The 16,971-nt window shown below is 39.8% G+C and overlaps 1 protein-coding gene across 4 annotated transcripts in view; it reads left to right on the top strand.

Annotated features, from left to right (window-relative positions):
- The window catches only part of ptpn4a (protein tyrosine phosphatase non-receptor type 4a), a 216,927-nt gene that overhangs the window by 144,235 nt on the left and 55,721 nt on the right, over positions 1-16,971 (top strand). For all 4 annotated transcript variants that reach the window (XM_059970335.1, XM_059970334.1, XM_059970333.1 and 1 more), the window contains 3 exons: positions 304-367; positions 8,351-8,523; positions 10,252-10,320. In XM_059970335.1, the coding sequence (XP_059826318.1) occupies positions 304-367; positions 8,351-8,523; positions 10,252-10,320 (306 nt within the window). The remainder of the gene's footprint in view (positions 1-303; positions 368-8,350; positions 8,524-10,251; positions 10,321-16,971) is intronic.

Raw genomic sequence — 16,971 nt, 5'->3', positions numbered from 1 at the left:
GTAAAAATGTCATTGGTCAGATGATATCCTGTGCAGTGTTCAAAGAACAGCAGTGCTTCCCTGTGGTATATTTGAAAATGAAAGTGAGCTAGCTGAAGGTCAATACGAGCTGTTTGCTGTATTTCCTATACTGGAATGAGTGGCCACACTTCTAAAGTTATCTGGTTGAAAAAATCATTTTGAGTATCACGAGGAAGCTGTTTGAAACGTGCTGTGAATGAGATTTTCTTTTTAACTTTTTAATTGCTGATACTCCAGTAATATATTTGAAATTGCTGCTACTAACTGTTTTCTTCTACACAGGTTGAAGATTGTAAAAATATCGTTTAAATGCAAACAGTTTTTCATTCAACTTAGGAGAGAATTGGTAAGAGACCTTTTTTTACTTTGAACCTTGAACCTTATATTTGGTTTTAATTTGAAATCATGTTGAGCTAGAATTGTAGAAGTAGATTTCAATATCAGATGTGTTATGAAATTAGATTGAATATGAAATATGAAACTATTTTGTTTCCACTTGTATGTTCCTTTACATTTCACACTGGTTTAGAACAACTTTTGATGAATCACAATGCATATTGGACATCCATTACCTATGTGAACATTGGGGAAAACTACACACTGTCATAGGCACATGCACCAAACAGTAGGCAAGGAATAACCAGCTGATCTATGTACTGAACAGCTATAATGCCTTGTGTGTTATGTACCATGTAGTGTAACAGCAGAAGTGAGAAACACTCAATGGAGAGAGAAGACAATCTGGAAAACTCCATTCTTTTCTTTTCAGATGAACCAAACTAGTTTAGTATATCATTTTGGTTATGACATTTGATTTCTGTATCTCTTCTGTGATGGGAACTGCATCCTAGTCAGGAACTGGTGCATCTCATATTTGAGAATATGCAGGGTAAGTGTACATTACAGTGGATGATTTTTATTTCCTCTCTGAAAAGAACTAGCTAACATTGAACTTTATTTCTCCTGCATTATTGATATGCGTGATATTTGGCCCCACTCAGTCTGTCATCTTCCCCTTTTGCTAACCAGCACCACCTCCTGCCCACCAGGTATCCACACACTTCCCAAACGTCATAACCAATCCGACCTGTCTAATTAACTTCTTTAAGTCTGTACTTGTATTAGCCCTTGATTTTTTTTTGTAAGACTAGAATCAACTCTTAGTTTGCTAAGCTAGCATATACAGACCCAGTGTGTTAAAGCTGTTTGAGTAGTAAAAATCTTTCCACATGGAATCATTCTCATGGCATTGTTCTACAATCTACTAGAGACAGTCTTCTAAATGTGTGCAGCCTGGGCTGAATGTTCACTGACTTGTAATATTCATTCACTTGTGTGTGCAGAGAATCTCAGGTTGTTGCATATAGAAACAGAAAAAACCAGTTATCTGATCACAAATTAGGTGCGCTACTTGCATATTTTGATCAGATTATACAAGTAGAGCACCTAGTTTGTGATCATATAATTTTAGATATGTTGAAAATCAAGCATTGACTTGTACGCTGTCTCAGTGGATGACTGATCTTTAATCATTCAATTACTTACACTGCTGCAGTGCAAATAACTACACCTGCCAAAATTGGAATTGGTCGAGGTGATTGAGGAAGTGTTCATGAAATTGCCAACAAAAAGTCCACAATACTTCATGCAGCTTTGTGTAATAGAATATTTAATTGTTAGATCATTCTTTTTGCCACACGCTAATGGTATTCTTTCATTCAAGGAGTTTTGACAATCTGACCAGGATTTTTAAACTAAAATATATATTTGTTTAAACCTGACAAACCTACTTTGACAATAGCTTTAGAATCTACACTTTGTGGCCATTTTATTAGGTACACATGTACACCTGATTGTTAATGCAAATATCTAATCAACCTATTATGTGGCAGCAACTCAATGCAAAAAATCATGCATACTTGGGCAAGAGGTTCAGTTGTTCAGACCAAATAGCAGAATGGGGGTGGTGGGGGAAGTGATTTGATCGTGGAATCATCTTTGGTGCCAGACTGGGAGGTTTGAGTATTACAGAAACTGCTGATTTCCTGAGATTTTCTTATACAGCAGTCTCTAGAGTTTACAGAGGATGATGCAAAAAACATCCTGTGTCTAGCTGTTCTGTGGACGAAAATGCATTGTTAATGAGTGCGATCAGAGGAGAATGGCCAGACTGATTCAAGCTGACAGGAAGGCAACAGTAACTCAGATAACCACACATTGCAGCAGCAGTGTGCAGAAGAGAATCTCTGAATGCATGACACGTCAAACCTTGAAGTGAGAGGGCTTGCAGCATCAGAAGATCACACTGGCTTCCACTCCTGTACCTAATAAAGTGGTCATTGATTGTATATCTCATTGACATTGCAGACGTGAACTGCAGAACAGGCAGTGGTGGAATTAAACAGGAAATTGAGAATCCAGAGAGGTTGCTTGAAAAAATTGTGTTTTTAAAAAAAAAACATAACAATTGGAAGCAGTTGTAGTCTGCTGGAACACTTGCATCTAATTGCATCCACAATTAAGATAAAGCTGATGTTTTACCTCCGTGGAATCATTTGGATGTTTTAGAATTGTTTGAAGGGATAGAGAATGCACCAGTGTATTTTATGTCCCTATTGATGAAAGAAGGGGACTGGTGCAAACATTCACATCATGGACGAAGAATGTAGACCATTGGTAATAGTTGATTTGAGAGATCTTTCAAATGGATAAATTGCTAAATTTCTTTTTTTTTTAAAAGCTCGTAATTTAAACAAAACAGTAAACACCATTTTTCCAATTATTTTTTTCTCCTGGTGTTGTTGCTGAAGGTTATCAAATCACATTTAATGCCATAAGCACAAATGTAGAGAAGTACAGGTGTAATGAAAAGCTTAATCTCATACCCGTGGTTTCAGACAGCAAAGAACATATATCATACCAGGCTGTGAAGGGAAAAAAAAAACCGGTAGAAACCAGACAGTGCAACCAATTACACAGTCAGAGATTAAACTGTGGCCCATTGTGTTCTTTTGCTGAGGTAGGATTAAGGTTCTGCTGATCAGTTCAAGAATATATAGGAAAGTAGCTGTTTCTGAACATGATGTAGGATGCAAGGCTTTCTTTACCTTCTGCATGGTGGTAACAATGAGAAAAGGGCTTGACCTAGTTGGTGGCTATCCTTGATGATAGATGCTGCCTTGAAGCAACACCTCCTATAGATGATTTCAGTGGTGGGGAAAGTTGTGCCTATGATGGACTGCCCTGTGTCCACTACTCTCTGCAGTCTTTTGCATTCCTGTGCATTGCAACCAGTCAATATACTTTCAATAGTGTATCTATCTGTAGAAGTTTAAGGCTGAAACTCTTTAAGCTTCAAAGACATTACAACAGCTGGTGTGCCATCTTTGTGATAAATATGGTATTTAAATAAGATGAAAGCAATTGTCCTGTTGTTTGAATATCCCTGGGGAGAGTACAGATCAATGTGTAGAAAGGCATAAGTTAAGCAAGGACAGTCAAGGATAGAGTGGACAGCCAGCATCTTTCTCCCAGGATGGCAGTGGCTAATACCAGTGGACACTCTTTTAAAATGAATGGAGAGAGGTTATTTACACAGAGAGTGGCAGGTGTTTGGAATGCACTGCTGGGCTGGTATATTAGGAACATTTCAGAGACTCTTGGATAGGTGTATGGATGTAAGAAAAAGAGAGTTATGTGCTATGTAGATGACAAGGGTTGGATTGTTCATGGAGTAGGTTAAAGTGTTCGAACAACATTATGGGTCAAAGGGCCCGTACTATGCTCTACTTTTCTATGTTCTACACTTGTCTAACAACTTAGAATTTTAATCCTGCAATTTTTGATATATACTGCTTTTAAATACCTGTAGAATGTGAGGTGTTCAAACAGGAAATTGTATGAAAACATATGCATCTCTCTATCATTTACAGCATCACAACTTGCAGGAAAGTTGTAAGACTGAAAGAGCGCAGAGAAAATTTACAAGGATGTTGCTGGGACTTGAGGACCTGAGTAATAGGAAAAGATTGAATAGGTTAGGACTTTATTCCCCAGAACATTGAGGATTGAGGGGTATAGATGGGGTAAATGCAATCAGGCTTTTTCTACTGAGGTTCAGTGAAACTATAACTAGAGGTCATGAATTATGGGTGAAAGGTGAAGTGTTGAAGGGTAACATGAGGGGAAAATTCTTGACTCAGGGTGGTGAGTGTGAATGAGTGACAGATCAAGTGGTGGATGTGGGTTTGATTTCAACTTAAAGAGAAATTTGGATAGGTACATGGATGGGAGAGGCATGGAGGGCTAACGTCCTGCTGCAGGTTGATGGGGGTTGGCAGATTAATGGTTTGGCATGGATTAGACAGGCTGTTTCTGTGCTGTGGTTTTCTATGACTCTATCAGAGTATGAGGCAAATACAACAATATGGGAGTAAGATAGCCAGCAAGAATTTCTCTCTCTCTCTCTCTTTCTGAGACTTTAAATTTATTATATCAGCTTCCACCCAGCTGGTCATACCTGAAAACAAACTAATGGAACCTCTGTTTTTAGTTACTCGCAGCCTTTTTCTCCACTCCTGTATGAATTGCTCTGCAGTTCAAAGCACCATTTTTGATTCCTGAATTTCTGTTATTTTTAATGTTTGAAATGGAAATTAACTTTGTAAAATATTTCTTCAGTCTTTGTTTTAGAATATCATGTGTAGGTGGGAACTACAAGGTCAACAGATTGATAATATGACACCTCATTCATTGTTCTGTTGGCTTTTTGCAATGGGTATCAGTTGATCTATATTTTTATGGCCACAATACCAATTGGCTTAGTGCTCTTCCTGCAGTGCATTTGATTCTAATGCTTCTTTTGTAAAACGACATTATACACTGCATCTTGTAAACAACCTGCTGACCTTTGTGTGACATGACCTACCTCGAGCAAAACCATGTTGACGATCCCTACTGATGTCAAGTTCACCAGCCTATAATTTCCTGCCTTATTCATAGAGCCTTTCATAAACACGAACAACATTATCTATCCTCTTATCCTCTGACACCTCATCCATGGCTAAGGATGTTTTAAATGTCTCTGCTAGGCACCTGTAATTTCTACACTACCCTCCAACAGGGTCTGAGGAAACACCTTGTCAGACCCTGGTGTCTTATCCACCCTAATTGGTCTCAATACAGTAAACACCTCCTCCTAAGTAATCTATATAGAGTCTGTGACCTCACCTTTGCATTGCCTCAATCTGTGTCCATCTCTCAAGTAAATACAGATGCAAAAAATTCCATTTCACTAAACCTGCTATCCGTGCCTTTTATTTTGACAGGAACATACAAACTCTACTCTCAAGATTTCACCTTTAAAGGCCTTCCACTTACCAAGTACACCTTTGCCAGAGAACAACCTGTCCCAATCCACATTTGCTAGATCCTTTCTGATGCCATCAAAATTGGCCTTTCTGCAATTTAAAATCTCGACCCGAGGGTTAGACCTATCCTTTCCATAATTACCTTGAAACTAATCATGTTATGATCACTATGATGCATTATGTTGCAAAGTATTCCCCTTCACAAACTTCTGTCACCTGCCCTGTCTCATTCCTTAATAGATCTAGTAGTGCATTCTTTCTAGTTGGGACTAATATGTGCTAATAGCTACTTCTGGCCTCACAAGCTTGTGTCACAGATGACAATCCTGAGATTACAACCCTGGAGGTCTGATCCTTTAACTTAGCACTCATCTCCCTGAACTCACTATGCAGGACCTCATTACACCCCCTACCCATGTCATTGGTACTGATGTAGACCAAGGCCTCTCTGGCTGCTCTCCGTCCCACTTAAGCATTCTCTGGACTCAATCTGAGATGTCCCTGATCTTGGCACCAGGGGGCAGCATACCATCTGTTCTCATCCACAGAACCTCCTTTCTGTTCCCTTAACCAATGAATCCCTTATCACTACAGTTCATCTCTTCTCTCACCTTCCCTTCTGAGCCACACAGCCAAACTCAGTGCCGGAGACCTGCAGCTGTGGTTTTCCTCCACTAGGTCATCAGTTTTTACTGTGGAAGACACTAGCAGTATTGTGAAAGTTCCAGAGATCATGAAAAGGTTCTTGAAAAACTGAAATGGCTAAAGGTAGATAAGTCACCTGGACTAGATGGTGTACACCCCAGGGTTCTGAAAGCGGTGGCTGAAGAGATTGTTCAGGCATTAGTAATGATCTTTCAATAATCACTAGATTATGGAATGGTTCCAGAAGACTGGAAAATTGCTAATGTAACTCCACTCATCGAAAAGGGAGAGAGGCAGAAGAAAGGAAACTATAGGCCAGTTAGTCTGATCTCAGTTGCTGGGAGGATGTTGGAGTTAATTATTAAGGATTAGGTGTCAGGATACTTGGAGGCACATGATGAAATAGGCCGTAGTTAACATGGTTTCCTCAAGGGAAAATCTTGCCTGACAGATCTGTTGAATTCTTTGAAGAAATGACAAGCAGGATAGAGAAAAGAGAATCAGTTGATGTTTACTTGAATTTTCAGAAGGCCTTTGACAAGGTGCCACAGATGAGGCTGCTTAACAATCTGCAAGCCCATGTTGTGACAGAGAAAATTCTAGCATGGATAAATCAATGACTGATTGACAGGAAGCAAAGAGTGGGAATAAAGGGAGCCTTTTCTGGTTGGCTGCCAGTGACTAGTGCTGTTCCACAGGAGTGTGTGTTGGGACCGACTTTTTTGTACCTTATATGTTAATGGTTTGGATGATGGAATTGATAGTGTTGCAAAATCTACAGACAATTTGAAGATAAGTGGAGGAGCAGGTAGTTTTGAGGAAGCAGAGAGGCTACAGAAGACAGATTAGGAGAATGGGCAAAGAAGTGGCAGATCAAATACTGTTGAGAAGTGTATTGTCATGCACGTTAGTAGAAGAAATGAAAGAGTTGACTCCTTTCTAAATGGAGAGAAAATATAAAGAACTGAGGTGCAGAGTGGCTTGGGAATCCTTGTACAGTCAGCCCTCCTTACCTGCGGGCTCCGCGTGCATGGATTCAACCAACCGCGGATCAGGTAAACCCGGAAGTTCTCTCTCCAGCACTCGTTGTTTGAGCATGTACAGTCTTTTTTTCTTGTCATTTTTCCCTAAACAATACAGTATAACAACTATTTACATAGTATTTACATTGTATTAGGTATTATAAGTAATCTAGAGATGAATTAAATGTACCGGGTTATGAATGAGTTCCATTCCTGAGTCTGTCTTTAAGTCGGATTTGAAATCGGAACAGGTACATCCGGTATTATGTAGCCTCAGTTAGTAACACGTTTGTCTTAGTATATAGTATATATTTTACCTTTCTATGCATATAAAACACTTAAGAAACATACGTATTTCAATAATTAACCACTGCGTTGCTTAGTAATAATTGTATCTTTCACGTGACTGCCGCAAGTTAGAAACTGTTCGGCAACGGTCTCCTGTCCCCAATTAAGTAGCATGGTGTCCCAAATAAATAAAGGTAATCTCAAATATTTTCTCAATTAGTTTTGGTTCTTTAAGATTTGACCCAAATAAGCAGGTGCCTTGATTAATTGATGGTCCAATTAACCAGAGTCCACTGTGTATGGCATTTAGTCGAAATGACCTATTTGTGTTTTGGATGCTAAGCAATTTACATTGTTGCACTTAAGGAAAATTTGATGTACAATTGTTGCTGGTTACTGACAATTGAGAGACTACTGAAGTCAGTTTGCCACATTGATGAAGGCTATTGAGCAAAACAATAATTACTTTGGACTGAAGGAAAAATATAGATTCGAAAAGATGGACACAAAGAGAAAGTTACAGAAATGCTTAGCAAGTTGATCATCATCTTTTGGTGAAAGAAACAGTCAGACCTGAAATATTGCCCATTTCCCTCCACTGTTACTAATCTGTTGTACGTTAATTTTAACCTGAGATTGGTGCATACTACACAGTCTCTATACATTGAGACTAATGTAACTAACATTGTCCTCAATTGGTACATCGGCTTATGTCAGCGTCTGGCTTTGTCAAGTATTAAGACCAGGATAGTCCATGTTTAGGCTCTACTAATATAAATTTATAAAGAGCTTTGTGAATCATGGTCAATTAATTTATGATGAAGACAACTAAGTAAAGTAGAATTGGTTATTTATATACTCAGTAATAGTGTTTGATCAAATTGTATCAGTGGGACATGAAGAAAATTGAACAAATTGCTTTGATTTTAGATACTCTAATTACACTGGGAATTGTAAAGAAACACTTGAACTTAATAGACTTATCTTAAATTTCTCTCCATCTAGCATGAATCAAGAGAAACATTACTAGGGTTTAATATGGGGAACTACCGAGCTTGTAAGAATTTGTGGAAAGCCTGTGTGGAGCATCATACATTTTTCCGACTAGAAAGACCGGTACCTCCACAGAAGAACTTTTTTGCACATTATTTTACGTTGGGGTCAAAGTTCCGATACTGGTAGGTCCTAAAGATTCATTGTGTCATTGTCCTCAGTGAAACTAATTATTTTTATTAGATATTAATAGCATTTAGTTCAAATTAGTTTTCTCTTGTATATCATGATGTATTAATGGAACTGTAATTTGTCAGTTATGATCTTGCCTGATATTGTTTTTCTCAGATGTACATATTTTCATACTGGTTAATGGTTTTAAATTAAGACAGAATGATTCATTGCATTAGCATTAGGATTCTCATCTTTCTGCTTGCTACCAAAGTAAAAGTACATGTTTACCACAAAAACGTCAATATACACACACTGCAGTCTTCAGAGCATTGATCACATCTACGCGGAATGTTGTCGCAACAAAGCGGCATCCATCATCAGGAACCCCCACTACTTAGGTTGAGCTTTCTTCTCACTGCTGCCGTCAGGAAGAAAGTACAGGAGCCTCAGGATTCTCAGCACCAGATTCAGAAACAATTACTACCCCTCAACTCTCAGGATAATGAATCAAAGGGGATAACTGCACTCAACTTCAACTCACTTTCAAGGACTCTGCATTTCATGATCTCAGTATTTGTTTATTTATTTATTTTTATTATTTCTTTCTTTTTGTATTGCGCAGTTTGTTGTCTTTTGTGCACTAATTGAATGCCGGGTTGGTGCAGTCTTGCATTGATTCTATTATGGGTTTTTATTTTATTACGTATTTTTTGAGTATGCCCACAAGAAAATGAATCTTAGGGTTGTATATGGTGACATGTATGTACTTTGATAATAAATTTACTTTGAACCTTTGCTGGATTTCCCTTGAAATTAGTGTTAATTATTGAAGCCTGATGCAGAATTCTCCACTATCTAGCTCTGATACAGAGAATGTAACTTTGTTTGAACAGTAAGTAATAATGCATTGTATGTCATTATTAAACCAAATCCAGCAAATTTTAGTCATTGACCACTTCAGCTTTTATAATGTATGTGATACATTTGAGAAGTATTAAATTGTAATTGCCAATTTCTGGTTGTATATATTTCTCTTATTTTATGGACCAACTGTCCAAAGCTTTTTAATTAAACTTACCTCATTGGTTGAACAGATTTTAACATTAGCCTGCATTAAATTCTAAGCTTGTAATAAATCTTCCCATATGAACCATTTGAGGAGACGACCAGGTCTGATATGAATTGTTGTAAAGGCAATCAGCATGTATTTCTACATTGATAGGAAAATAATCACATCTTGAATCTTTGATATATTATTACATCATAGTATACTCCTTTTGTATCATATTGGGAATTATATTAAACAAGTTTCAGAATTCGCACATGAAAGATTGAGCATTGAATAAAATGCTACAGAAGGATAGATATCAATAGTTATTTGGTTTAGAATAATTGACATTTAATCCAAACTGGGTTGAAAATTTGTAATATGATTTCAGTTTACAACACACTTTGACAAATTGCTGCACATTCTCACTGACCCACAGTGAATGCAACATACGTTAAACTGAAATGCCAATAACTCTCCTGGTTGCTCTTTGTGGTTCTGTGCATGTAGTCATGGTATCACCACTTCATGATAAATGTGAGCTGTGACTTTGTACTCCCAGCATGAGTTCAGAAAGAAGTGAATATAGCTGAATTAAATACTTTATCAACATTACAGTAATGAAAATCTCTGTCACAGTGTATTTTAAAGTAAGTTGATTATTAAATTTTTAAATGATTTTAATTTGCAGTGGGAGGACAGAAGTTCAGTCCGTGCAATATGGAAAAGAGAAAGCAAACAAAGACAGGGTATTTGCCAGGTATATGATATTTTGCTATTCTTAAATTTTTAAGTAAAGAAATTAATACGTTTGTATTACTGTTGTAGTATATTAGTGACTGACCCATATCACAACATTTGAAACTTCTCCATTATCCATAAGACGCAAGATTCTGCAGATGCTGGCAATCTTGAGCATCTCACTCAAAATGCTGGAGTAAGTCAGATGCTCAGGCCATGTACAGTATGTGGAGGGAAATGAACAGTCAACATTGTGCTGAGATCCTTCATCAGCACTGGGAAGGAAGAGAGCAGAAGCTGGAATTAAAAAGTACAGGGAGGGATGAGGCACAAGCTGGCGCGTAGTCTCCATTTCTGGAAACAGATTACGTCTTTTACAAACTCACTGGCTCCCATAGTTACCTAGAATACAGCTTTTTCTACCTTATCACTGATTAATATTCTAAAGTTTGTCTATTTCCATAGCATCTGTTCTCAGGATGATGCTTTCCATACCGGGACTTTCAAGATGTTACCTTCTGTCAGCGAATTTGGTTTCTCTTCCTCTACTATCAATGCTACCTTCACCTGTTTCTCCTCTATTTTCTGCATGTCTGCCCTCACCCCATTTCCCCCTATAATAGGGATAGGGCTCCCCCTTATCTTCGCCTACCACCCCACAAGCTGCCTTATCAACACGTCATTCTCCAAAACTTCTGCCATCTCCAATGGGATCCCCCCACCAGGCATATCTTTCACTCCCGCCCTCTCTGCTTTCCACAGGAATCACTTTCTCTGCAGCTCCCTTGTCTGCCTGTCCCTTCCCACTGCTCTTCTTCCTGGAATTTATCCCTGCATCTGTGCTAAGTGCTACACCACCATTCAGAATCCCAGCCCCACCCCCCAGCCATGATTTATGGTGGTTGAAACTTTGGGCAGGAAGTGTGTGTCAGCATGTTGGGAGTTAATGCTGGACTGAAATGAAAGATTAATATCCCATTGTTGCATCCATGCAGCCTCCAAAAGGGCCACAACCCTGTCGTGGTTTGGAGGCTTGCATGCCTCAATGACCTGGGAAACTATGCTGGCTGGAGCCAGGACTTAGTGCTTTAGCCCTTGGTAGGGTGACCCATACCAAACAGGTCAAAGGGTAGAGGCCAGACTAAGAGCGATCCACTGATCCTCCAGGTTTGGTGGTTCAGTTCAGGACTAAGAGCCCTGACTGGTAAAAGGAAATTGTTACAGATACAGCAATCCTTCTACACCTGAGTGCATTGGTGTTCCTGAGTCTCCTCCAGGATGTGCATGACTGACAGAAGTGAAAACCAAGCTACTGACACGATGAAGGAAGCGTAGAACTCCACCAGAGAAGGAGGCCCTTCATTGCTACCCGAAATGCCAGCAGCCTAGCGAGCAGTAGAGCCATCCATGCAGAGACTTGCATCTGTCCAGTGTCCATGTGTTCTTGTGCTCACCAAAACACATTTAGAGTCATGGAAAAGTACAGCACAGGAGCAGGCCCTTTGGCCCATCTAGTTCATGCCAAAACCATTTAAGCTGCCCACTCCCATCGATCTGAACTGGAACCATAGCCCTCCATGTCCCTACCATCCATATACCTATCCAAAATTCTTTTAAATGAAATCAAGCTCACTTGGGCCACTTGTGCTGGCAGTTCATTCCACACTCTCACAACCCTCTGAATGAAGACATTTCCCACCTGTTCCCCTTAAACTTCTCACCTTTCTCCCTCAACCCATGATCTCTGTTTGTAGTACCACACACCATCAGTGGAAAAATCCTGCTTGCATTTACCCTATCTATACCCCTCCTGATTTTGTGTACCTTTATCAGATCTCCTCTCAATCTTCTACATTCTAAGCAATACACAGAAGATAGAAATCTACAGCACATTACAGTCCCTGTGGCCAACAATGTTGTGCTGATCAAGTAACTACTCTAGAAACTACCTAGTATTACCCTACCACATAGCCCTCTCTTTCTAAACTCCTATCTAATAGTCTCTTAAAAGAACCTATTGTATTGTAATGTCATATACATTAATGATCTGAATGATGGGGTGGTAAATTGGATTAGTAAGTATGCAGATGATACTAAGGTGGCGTTGTGGATAATGAAGTAGGTTTTCAAAGCTTGCAGAGAGATTTAGGCCAGTTAGAAGAGTGGGCTGAAAGATGGTAGATGGAGTTTAATGCTGATAAGTGTGAGGTGCTACATTTTGGTAAGACTAATCGAAATAGGACATACATGGTAAATGGTAGGGAATGCAGTAGAACAGAATGATCTAGGAATAATGGTGCATAATTCCCTGAAGGTGGAATCTCTTGCGGATAGGCTGGTGAAGAAAGCTTTTGGTATACTGGCCTTTAAAAATCAGAGCATTGAGTATAGGAGTTGGGATGTAATATTAAAATTGTACAAGGCATTAGTGAGGCCAAAGTTGGAGTATTGTGTACAGTTCTAGTCACCGAATTATAGGAAAGTTGTCAACAAAATAGAGCACAGAGGAGATTTACTAGAATGTTACCTGGGTTTCAACACCTAAGTTACAGGAAAGGGTTGAACAAGTTAGGTCTTTATTCTTTGCAGCGTAGAAGGTTGAGGAGGGACTTGATAGAGGTATTTTAAATTATGAGGGAGATAGATAGAGTTGACGTGGATAGGCTTTTTCCATTGAGAGTAGGGGAGATTCAAATAAGAGGACATGAGTTGAGAGTTAGGGGGCAAAAGTTTAGGGGTAACACGAGAGGGAACTTCTTTACTCAGAGAGTGCGTGGAACGAGCTTCCAGTAGAAGTGGTAGGGGCAGGTTCGATTTTGTCATTTAAAAAAAAAATTGGATAGGTTTATGGACAGGAAAGGAATGGAGGGTTATGGGCTGAGTGCAGGTAGGTGGGACTAGATGAGAGTAAGCTTTTGGCACAGACTAGAAGGGCCAAGATGGTCTGTTTCCATGCTGTAATTTTTATATGGTTATAACCACCTCCACCATACTTCCAAGCACCTTAAAACTAAGCCATTTCAGCCCTGGGGAAAAAGCCTCTGGCTATCCACACGATCAATGCCTCTCATCTTCTTATACATCTCTATCAGGTCACCTCTCATCCTTCATCGCTTCAAGGAGAAAAGGCCAAATTCACTCAACCTGTTCTCATGAATCATATGTTGATTTATGAAGTCCAATGTTCCAAAAGCTTCCTTTATGACCCAATCTACTTAGGACACCTCTTTCAACAAATTATGTACCTGTATTCCCAGATCCCTTTATTCTACCACACTCCTCAGTGCCCTACTGTTCACTGTGTAAGACCTACCCAGGTCGGTCCTACCGAAGTGCAAAACCTCCCACTTATTTGCATTAAATTCCATCTGCCCACTTTTCCTGCTGATGCAGATCCCTTTGCAAGGCTTGATTGCCTTTCTCATGTCCACTACACCCCCTATCTTGGTGTTACCTGCAAATTTTTTGATTCAGTTAACCACATTAACATCCAGATCATTGATATAGATGACAAGCAAAAAAGGACCCCGCATTGATCCCTGCGGCACACCACTAGTCACAGGCCTCCAATGAGAAACACAACCATCTACTGCCACTCTCTGGCTTCTCCCACAAAGCCAACGTCTATTCCAATTTACTACCTCATCCTGAATGCCAGCAGCTGAACCTTCTTGACCAGACTCCCATGTGGGACCTTGTCAAATGCCTTGCTGAAGTTCATGAAGATAACATCTACAGCCTTGCTTTAATCCACTTTCCTGGTAGTTTCCTCAAAAATCTGTAAGACTGATTAGACATGACCTACCACATGTGAAGCCATGCTGACTGTCCTTAATCAATCCATACCTTTCCAAATGCTTATATATCTGGTCCTTAAAATACTTTCCAATAACTTTCCCACAACTGATGTCAGACTCACTGAGCCTTTTTTAAACAGAACAACATTGACTATCCTCCAATCCTCTGGTACCTATCTTGTCACTAAGGATGTTTCAAGTATCTCTGCTGGGGCCCTGGCAAATTCTGCACTTGCTTCTCAAAGGGTCCAAGGGAATGCCTTGTCACACTCAGGGGGATTTATCTACCCTGATTTGCCTCGGTAGCAAGCGCCTCCTCCTCTATAATCTGAATAGGGTCCATGAAGTTAATGCTGCTTTGCCTCATTTCTGTAGAGTCTAGCCATCTTCAAACCAATTATTGAAATCAGACAAGCAATCACTCTCCAGGAGGCTGGTATTCGGTGATCTGCTTGTGTCTTGCAGTAGAGTAAGGAATAACTGGTAAGATGCTTCTCCTGTCTTAGCAGTGTTCAGGGCTTCCTTCCTGCCAGTACCTAACTTTAAGCTTTCCCTACCAATCCTGGGTAGAGACTCGGAATACCATAACACACAAATGTAGAAGGATTCTTCATTGTTGTTTCCGTAGCCGTTTTGATTGACCAGTCTGGGTTGTTAGCCCTGAGCTGAACCCCCAAACCTGGATGATTGCCCAAAGTTTCAACCACCTTAAATCATGGCTGGGGGGTGGCACAATAGCCACAAATGATCTGCCCATCCCCTAAGGCAGGGGTTCCCTACCTGGGGTCCATGGACCCCTTGCTTATTGGTGTTGGTCCATGGTGTGAAAAGGTTGGGAATCCCTGCTGTAAAGCTGAGCCTTATTTGCTCATTTTCCCTCAAATGACACGCACTTTTAATAAGCATGCATGTCAGTATAACTCCTCAATGAGTACATTCTTTATTCACTTTACACATGCAAGATTCACCTGCACATCAATCAAATGGGTTACCCATTTCAACTCATAACCTTCCAAGTCTAGGCAAGCTTAACAGCGATAATCAGGAAGTGTGAGTTGGCTGTCCTGGGGCTGGTGGTGAGAATGGGAAAATGTCCACCAGTGTAGAAGTGCACATGCAACAAAATGAGCATTTCCTCACCTTGAAGGATTGCCTGGGAGTCTGAATGGTGGTGAGAGGCAGGTGTAGCACTTAGCGTAGATGCAGGGATAAATTCCAGGAAGCAGAGCAGTGGGAAGGGACAGGTAGACAAGGGAGTTGCAGGGAAACCAAATATAGATGGATAACCACTTTGCAAAGCATCTCCATTTGGTCCTCCAGGGGCAAATTCTCCATTCGATTCCCACACTTTACCTATTTGTGGCAAATAGTAACTTTAAAATGAATATTTAAAATGAAACATCACATTGTCCTTCAAAGCAAATTGGAGCCTTCCCGACTCTGTCAACCCTGCAACTTTAAGTCATTCTTTCTCCTTCTGTATCAGAACTGGCCACTTCCCTGCAAGTCATCAACTGTGGTGTTCACTGTATGTGAGGCTGTTATCCTCTTTCCATTAATACAATCTATGTGACATGCATTATAGCCCTGCATTTCAACCTTTTCATGTTTTCTCCATAATCTCTCTCATTGCATGAAGAACTGTGCAGATGTTTCTACCATAGTAGGCAATATCACAAATAAAAATGAGTATAGGAAGGAGATAGAAAGTTTGGCAACAACTTTTCCCTGAATGTCAGCAAATTGAAAGGGCTGACCAATGACCTATGTTCCTATCGACATCAACGTTGTTGAGGTTGAAAGAACTTAGAACTTCAAATTCCTAGGAATGAACATAATCAGTAGCCTGCCCTGTTCCAGTCACACAAACATCACAGCTAAGCAAGATGACAAGTGTCTCTATTTCCACAGAAAGCTAATGAAACTTGGCACATCCCCATTGACCCTTCACAATTTTCAGTGATGCACTACAGAAAGCATAATATGTATGCATAATGGCTTGGTAAGAAACTGCATTGTTGTAGGTGCAACTCAGCACATCATGGAAACCAACTCCACCCTCCACCCATTGACCCTCTCTTTACTTCTCACTGTCATGGTAAAGCAGCCAGTATAATCAAAGACATTCTCTCTTCACCGTGCTCCCATCAGGCAAAAGATATAAAAGCTGAAATCATGTCTTGCTAGGCTTGACTGCAGTCTCTACTCCACTGTTATAAGACTATTAAATAGTTCCCTAGTATGATAAAATGGACTCTTGTCTTCACAACTACCTTGTGTTGATCTTGCACCTTATTATCTACCTGCACTGCCCTTTCTCTGTACCTGTTACACTTTATTCTGCATTGTTATTGTTTTACCTGGTTCTTCCTCAATGCACTGTATAATGATTTGTTCAGTATGAACAGTATGCAAGACAACCTTTTTATTGTATGTCAGTACATGTGACAATAATAAACCAAATTCCAATTCCATTTTACTCATCACTTTTATTGAATTTTTATTCTCTAACCACCTCACTAATCCATTAATCAGATAAGCTCCTAGAGCTCTTCTCACAGTTAGCTTGGTCTCACTCTATCAGAACTATTCCTTTCATTCTATCTGTCCTTTCCCATCCTTTCTACAGATTAAAACGAACTTATTCTCATGGAGGTCTTTGATGTTAGATATTAAGTTTCTCTTTCCATTGATGCTACCTGACCCGTGTGTTCACCATTTTTCTGTTTATTTCAGATATTCAGGAGGGAGGAATGGATGTTGATTTTTCATTGAGGGTTTGAGAGAATCCTTGAATCAGTTCTTCTGTTCACCTGTAGTGAGGGCTCAGTACAGCGTTTCCTTTAGGAATCTGTTGGGTATGTGAACGACAT

This window comes from Hypanus sabinus, chromosome 5, assembly GCF_030144855.1.
Source record: "Hypanus sabinus isolate sHypSab1 chromosome 5, sHypSab1.hap1, whole genome shotgun sequence".
NCBI lineage: Eukaryota > Metazoa > Chordata > Chondrichthyes > Myliobatiformes > Dasyatidae > Hypanus > Hypanus sabinus.
Note: the sequence above shows the minus strand (reverse complement) of the source record. Positions and strands in the feature narration are given on the sequence as shown.